This window comes from Suricata suricatta, chromosome 13 (assembly GCF_006229205.1).
Source record: "Suricata suricatta isolate VVHF042 chromosome 13, meerkat_22Aug2017_6uvM2_HiC, whole genome shotgun sequence".
NCBI classification, from domain to species: Eukaryota; Metazoa; Chordata; class Mammalia; order Carnivora; family Herpestidae; genus Suricata; species Suricata suricatta.
Window position 1 is genome coordinate 63881237 of NC_043712.1, and position 7966 is coordinate 63889202.

Genomic DNA, 7966 nt, shown 5'->3' on the forward strand with positions numbered 1-7966 from the left:
GTGGATGGACGTGGGATCATTTGCAGCAAAATAGTCATAACAGCAGAAGTATACAGGATTTCCAGAGAATTCCCACACACTGAAATCACCAACTCCTACAGACAGAAAAAGATTACCATCTGAAACAGTCCCGGCCAGCTCCAATCACCATTTTGCTTAGCACTTTAGGAACCACCAAGGGAAAGACTGATGTCCGTAGCATTGACCTATTTATCTTTGCATCTTCAGAGACATGTGCATTCCACCTCTCCCCACAGGGATTCCTCCTCACAAGGAAGGAGTCAGGGCAAAATGCCGACTTGGGGTTCTCCGTCAACAAACCCACACAGAGAATGGACACGGTAAGATTCCATAGCCGCACATAAGTATAAGTTCCTTTTGGAACATGACGGGGTCTACGATGTTGAACATAAAAGTCACTATTAATTTTGGCCTCCACAGGTGAGTGAGTGACCTTTCGGGTGGGTCAGAAGCCAGCAGGCTGCCTACACAGGGGAAAGACACAATAGTTGGTCAAAGTTCTGTACATGAAGGATGAGGGTACAAGTGTGAGGGGGTGGGGTCCGTGAGGCCACCCAGCGTGGGGGGTAGTTGCTCCGTGTAACTGAGCGTGGGTGCAGAGGGTTTTCTTGGAAGTGACTGCGGGTAAGGCTCTGACTAGTTCCTGTAGCACCTGGGACCCTTTGGTGACATTCTAGACACAGAGACCCCCTAGCCCTACATGCCACATTCCAGCAGGACAGTGCCCACCCGCCCACGGACCTCTGGGGGACCAGGCAGGACCACTTATGTTATAGGACTTCAGGCTCCCTTTCCCTAATTCTAGCCCCTTGGTGCCTATTTTGGGCCCAGAAATTCTGTAGTCAGCATTCTGGAAGATCCAAGGCTCCTGTGGAGCCTCTTCTAGGAGCACATGCACTCCTGGGGACAGGACTCTCTAGTCTGACAGTGGAGGCCTTCGTGTGAAGGGATCTGGAACACAGGCTTGGGTCCTCCGAGCATGGGGAGTGCTGGGGGCCAGACCTGGGGCAGGAGGGAGGTACGGGGAGCAGGGTGGGTGTATGTGGGGTGCTGGGACACACTTCTCCTCTCCCTATGCCGCACGCCAGCTCAGCTCCGGGAGCTCTGGGAACACTGTGCTTTTAGGGTAGCTAAATGCCCACGGACTTTCATTCAATTTCCCTGGAGCCAGCAGAGCCTACATAAGGAAGCTCCCAAATGCTATTTTCTGAGCGCCGTCCCCCTGCCAGACACTCCACCAGGCACTGGAATGAACATCAACTCATACACCCTACACAGATGAGTCTCAAAGAAAATGCTCTATACCTGCTCTAAGCTGTCTCAACAAGGTAGGGACTGGTGTTCAAGTGACATGACGCAATGTGGGGCCACAGGTGCTTGAGGGTTGGGGGCAACACAGAGGCTACAGCGGTTGCTGGAGACAGTAAACCTTCCCTGGTAACATTTAAAGCCTCAGCCCCCTGGAAATGAGAGAGAGCAAAGAACATACTTGAAATTTTGCCTGTGGGAAAAACTGCCCGTGCCTATATCTGCCTCAGCCATGAGTGGAGATGATTCCAGAATCAGTCTTCTGACACTTGGATTGGTCAAACTGCTAATGGGATAGTGTTTTATAAGTTTTCTCATCCAAGTGGCTGTTTGGCTCTGCTTATAAAAGGTACTGATTTACTCAGCAGTCATTTATTAAGCACCTCCTGTATGCCCATGCTTTGCTAGTGCCCAGGACAGCAGGGTGTCTGGCTTGACTATTTGTGGGTATGGACCAGCCATGCCTCACTGGGTCATCCCAAAGTCACTTCGTGTGGCTCTTCTTCTGTCCTTCCTGGGGTTGTGACACACAGCAGGACTGGCTCCCTCAGGAGCCAGGGGGGTGACCTGCAGTCCAGGGGGGGCAGGGGGGGCTACGTACCGTTCAGATAGGCGTTCTGGATGTCAATAGCCTTGGTGGACTGTTCATCAGCAGCACAGTGTGGGTGCTGGGGTGGTGCCACCACCACCTCTAGGGTCCCCCTGGTGAGGCCCGGCTCAAATATCATGCTGCGGCTCCTGACGCTCACGTGCTCGCAGCCTGGGTACAGGTTGCTGATGCTCACGGAGCCTGCAGGCAGAGAGGACGCAGTGAGAACCCATCCGGGTGCCTGGGTGCAGTGCATGCCGGTGCCCCTCCCACCTCACCAATGCCCTCTCACTTCCCGGGACACTCTCGTCCCCACCCCCTGCTTGGGGCTGGACCCTGTGGAGCCCTCCTGTATGCTAGGCAGCAGTGGTTCAGGGATGGTGCCTGGATTCTTCCAGGCTGCTGACCTCCCACATCCCTTTTCTGCACTGCTCTGAGGCCCACAGACGGACCCCCTGGACTGCAAGGGCCTGGCTGCCTCTTGGCTTCTGGATGGGGTCAACCATTGGGAGACACTGGACAAGGTGGGGGAAGAGAAGGCCCAGCGTTTCCCCGCCACCACTCCCTACTGATTCTCTGATTCCACTTGTTTGTCTGTGACTCTAGACCTCCTGACAGTTTCACCCCTGGACTCCAGCTTATTCTGGAACAGGATTTCTTCTGCTTGTCTCTTCAGCCCTCAGGGTGCTAATGGCTTCCTTCTGTTCCAGGACTTGGATGCTTCACTGTCTCTTGGAGGTCTCCGTGACTTTTATCCAGGACACTACTCTTCCATTAATGTCCCCATCAGGATCCTGACAGATGCAGGTGAAGCAGTACCACTTGGTACATGAGATGGTGTTAGGTTGACTGCTAGATTCACTGCAAATAGATTCTACACAGTGGCAGGCTGGGCTTCTCCAGGGAGAGCTGACAGGATTTGGTAAAGGTAGGCATTCCTACACCTTACTGAGTGTTCATTAGGAAAGAGTTTTTACACAGTCTTTAAAAATAACTTCATGGTGGGGGTGCCCAGGTGATGAAGTTGGGTAAGCGACCCACTCTTGACTTTGGCTCAGGTAATGGTCTCACTGTTCCTGGTGTGGAGCCCCACATCTGGCTTTATGCTGACAGCCTGAGATTCTCATTCCCTCCAGATCTACCCTTCCCCTGCTTGCTCGCCCTCTCTCTCTCTCTCTGTCAAATTAAATAAATAACTTAAAAAAATAATTTCATGGGGATATACTGATATCATAGAAGGATAACATGATTTTTCTGCTAACTGCTGACCCCTCGTGGTGAAAAGTGGCAGGGCAGGCCTGACGGAGAGGCCATCTTGCACCCTGGGCAGAAGAAACACATAAACTACCAAAACTTAAACAGGAAGAAATAGAATATTTGAACAGACCCACAACCAGCAAAGAAACTGAATCAGTAATAAAAATCTCACAACAAACAAGAGTCCAGGGCCAGATGGCTTTCCGGGGGAATCCTACCAAACATTTAGAGAATTAATACCTATTCTTTTGAAACTATTCCAAAAATAGAGGGAAGGAAACCTTCTAAACTCATTCTATGGGGCCAGCATTGCTTTGGTTCCAAAACCAAAGATCCCACTAAAAAGGAGAATTACACACCAGTTTCCCTGATGAACACGAATGCAAAATTCTCAACGAGATACTAGCAATCGAATCCAACAATACATTTAAAGAATTCATCAAGATCATGTCGGATTTATTCCTGGGTTGCAGGGCTGGTTCAATATCCACAAATCAATCAAAATGATACACCACAGATTAGTAAAATAAAGGATAAGAATACAGGATTCTCTCAACAGATATAGAAAAATCATTTGACAAAATAACGCATCCTTTCTTGATAAAAACCCTCAAAGGGACATCTCGGTGGCTCAGCTGGTTAAGCACTGGACTCCTGATTTCGGCTCAGGTCATGATCTTACAGTTCGTGTGGTTGAGCCCTACATTGAGCTCTTTACTGGCAGTGCAGATTCTGCTTGGGATTCTCTCTCCCTCTCTCTCTCTGCCCCTCCCTGGCTCTCTCTCTCTCTCAGGAAAAGAAATATACATTAAAATTTTTTAAACCCTCAAGAAAGAAGGGACAAGGGGAGCATACCTCAATGTCATAAAGGTCGTATATGAAAGACCTACAGCTAATATCATCCGTGATGGGGAGAAGCTGAGAGCTTTTCCTTAAGGTCAGGAGCATGACAGGGATGTCCACTCTCATCATTGTCATTTAACATAGTTTTGGAAGTCCTAGCCTCAACAATAAGCAACAAAAAGAAATAAGGAGCATCCAAGTCAGCAAGGAAGAAGTCAAAGTTACACTCTTCACAGAGGACATGATTCTCTATGTGGAAAACCCTACAAGACTCCATAAACTGCTAGAACTGATACATGAATTTGGCAAAGTCGCAGGATATAAGATCAAAGTACAAAAATATGTTGCATTTCTACACACCAATAACAAAGCATCAGAAAGAGAAGTCAAGGAATCAATCCCACTTAAAATTGCACCAAAAACTATAAAATACTAGGAACAAAACTAATCAAAGAGGCAAAAAGTCTGTATGCTGAAAACTAAAGAATGCTTATGAAAGAAACTAAAGAAGACACAAAGAAATGGAAGAACATTCCACGTTCATGGATTGGAATAATAAATATTGTTCAAATGTCAATACACCCAAAGCAATCTACACATTCAATGCAATCTATCAAAATACATCAGCATTCTTCACAGAGCTAGAACAAATAATTCTAAAATTTGTATGGAGCCAGAAGAAGACCCCAAAAAAGCAAAGCAATCCTGAAAACGAAAACCAAAGTTGGAGGCATCACAATTTCAGACTTGAAGCTGTACTACAAAGCTGTCATATCATCAAGACAGTATGGTACTGGCACAAAAGCAGACACATAGATCAATGGAACAGAACAGAGAACCCACAAATGGAGGGCCAACTATCTTTGACAAAGCAGGAAAGATTATCCAATGGAAGGACAGCCTCTTCAGCAAATGGTGTTTGGAGACCTGAACAGCAACAGGCCAAAAAATGAACCTGGACCACTTTCTTACACTATACCCAAAAATAAATTCAAAATGGATGGGAGGCCGAAATGTAAGACAGGAAGCCATCAAAATCCTTGAAGAGAAAACAGGCAGCAACCTCTTTGACCTCAGCTGCAGCAACTTCTTATTAGATATGTCTCCAGGGGCAAGGAAAACAAAAGCAAAAATGAACTACTGGGACCTCATCAAGATAGAAAACTTCTGCCAAGGAAACAATCAACAAAACTAAAAGGCAACCAATGGAATGGGAGAAGACACCTGCCAAGGACAGATCACATAAAGGGTTAGGATCCAAAACCTATAAAGAATTTATCAAACTCAACACCCCAAAAAACAAATAATCCAGTGAAGAAATGGGCAGAAGACATGAATAGACACTTTTCTAAAGAACACATCCAGATGGCTAACAGACACACAAAAAGATGCTCAGCAGTACCCATCATCAGGGAATAGAAATCACCACAATGAGATACCACCTCACACCTGTCCCATGGCTAAAATCAACAACGCAGGAAACAACAGATGTTGGCGAGTATGTGGAGAAATGGAACATGTTTGCACTGCTGGAAGGAATGCAAACAGGCGCAGCCACTATGGAAATCAGGGAAGAGCGTCCTCAAAAAATTACAAACAGAACTGTCCTACAATCCAGCAACTGCACTGCCAGGTATTTATCCAAAGGATTCAAAACTGCTGATTTGATGGGACACATGCACCCCAATGTTTACCGCAACACGATCAACAACAATAGCCAAATGCTGGAAAGAGTGAAAATGTCCATCAACTGATGAACGGATAAAGAAGATGTAGTGTGTATATATGTGTATGTATACACACACAGACACACAGACACTCACAGTGGAATACTATTTGGCAATGAAAAAATGAAATCTTGCCATTTGCAACTATGTGAATAGAACTAGAGTGTCTTACGCTCACCAAAATTAGTCAATGCCTCATATGTGGAATTTAAGAAACAGAACAAAGGGGAAAGGAAAGAAACAACTTAAGAAACAGAACAGCATAGGGAAAAGAAAGAAAAATAAAATAAGATGAAAACAGAGAAGGAAGCAAACCCTAAGAGACTCTTAAATACAGAGAACAAACTAAGGGTTATGCAGGGGAGGTGATTAGTTGGGGAATGGACTAAACAGAGGATGGGCATTAAGGAGGGCATTTGTTGGGATGAGCAATGAGTGTTCTATGTAAGGGATGAACCACTAAGTTCTACTCCTGGAACCAATACCACACAGCATTTTATCTAACTTGAATCTAATTTTAAAAGGAAATGAAAAAGACACTTCTTCCCACTTCTTCTCTGGGAGCAGCAGGCAGCAGCCCTGCAGGGCTCCTCCTGGATGTTCACTCCCCCGCTGCTCTGGGTATTTCCTTCTCCCTGCAGCCCCTCACGCTCCAGCTGTGACACTCAGCGGGCCGCAAAGTGAGCGTGTGTTTGGCAGCCGGACACGCAGTGTGGGGTAGGAACCTCGTGACTGAGGGGCTACAGACAGCGGGGGGCAGGCATGGCTGGCTGGTGGCTCAGCCCCCACCCTCCAGCAGGTGTGCGGCACGGAACCCAGTCAGCACGGACGAGGTCAACCGCTCCCACTCCCCACTCTCCACACTTCCCTGATTCTAGGGGTCACAGTGATCTCCCCAGGGAGCAGCCCCTGTGCCAGATGGACTTCCTTTTGGGTGCCTTGGCCTGCTCTCTTGTCTATCCAGCATCTGCCACTTTCTCCAGTCTCACAAATCCCCGAGGGGCCTTTCACGAGTGACCAGGGACAACAGAGCTGTGCCTCCTGAGAGAACAAGGCCGCCTGTCCCCAGGAGAAGGGAGGACCCTGTGACGGTTTGTCCCTTCAGCCTCTTCTGGTGGCAAAACCAGCATCGATGCTGGGCACCAGGGAGGTGCTAAAGAACGGAGTCACGTGGGACACGAGAGGGAGCAATTTTGACCTCCTATCAGTCCTGTGGGAGGAGCCTGACCCCACTAACCTGTTATCTTGACAGAAATTTGAAGATTCGGCCTGGAGTGGCAGCTCTGACAATTCTAAACAGAGGAAGACCCGCTGCGTCTCTGTGCCAAGTGCGGCCACGCAGCTTCTTAGGTGCAGAGCAGACTTCGTCCTCCGCAGAATGTTGTGTCCCTGAGCCCCACGGCCACGTGTCCCTCAGCGCTGCCTGGAGGACGCTGCTATAACATCGTGACCCTGGCTGATAATCCAGCCTTCCTGAGCCACATTTTATCAAGAATCTACCACCACATTCTTCCAGATGTGGACGATGAATGAGACATGACTGCAGAGGGTAATGTCTTCAAGGGATGAGCAGGAGATAAAATCTTTGGCTGGTTCATTTCAGGCTTCTAGGGCGTCATCTTCATATCCAATGAGGACGTACAGAAATTCCAGATCACAGGTCTAAATAGAGGCCTTTGTCTCTCTCTGTCTCTGTCTCTCCCCCTTTCCCTCTCTAGTACACAGACACACACTCACGAACACTGGTGTGATCCACACACAGAGGCCGAAGCTAAGCATTAAGTCTGGAAACCTAATGGCTTCAGAGAAGCTGGAACCCATCTTATATCTTATTGTCCAAATTATGGAAGACCACGGACAATGTGTCTGAAAATGCCCTTATACTCCAGAAGGCGTGCTAAGCATCGTCACTACGCACTGGCTCAGGAGTCAGACATGCCGTGAACTGCCAGCTGGGTGACCCTGGGCAGCCCACTCGGCTCCTCCAGGCGTCAGTAAAACACCCCGTGGGCTGTCATGTGGATGAAAGGAGGTGTCACACGGACCACATTTTGCCAGGGCCTGGCTCACACTCAGTGCTCAGAAAGTGCCAGCAAGAGGTGTGAGCAACATGTAGTCATACTAATGATAAATCCACGGTGTTTATTATCTCAGTGCCCATGGTAACTCCACTGCCGTTCAGGGAATAGAATTCAAAGGGGGATGTAATCTCAGTCAACTG

At 48.0% G+C, this 7966-nt stretch overlaps 1 protein-coding gene across 1 annotated transcript in view; it reads right to left on the reverse strand.

Annotated features, from left to right (window-relative positions):
* DAPK1 (death associated protein kinase 1) overlaps positions 1-7966 on the reverse strand; it is a 470647-nt gene that overhangs the window by 301835 nt on the left and 160846 nt on the right. Inside the window, 2 exon segments of the mRNA XM_029919672.1 lie at positions 1-95; positions 1931-2119. Coding sequence (XP_029775532.1) covers positions 1-95; positions 1931-2119 — 284 coding nt within the window.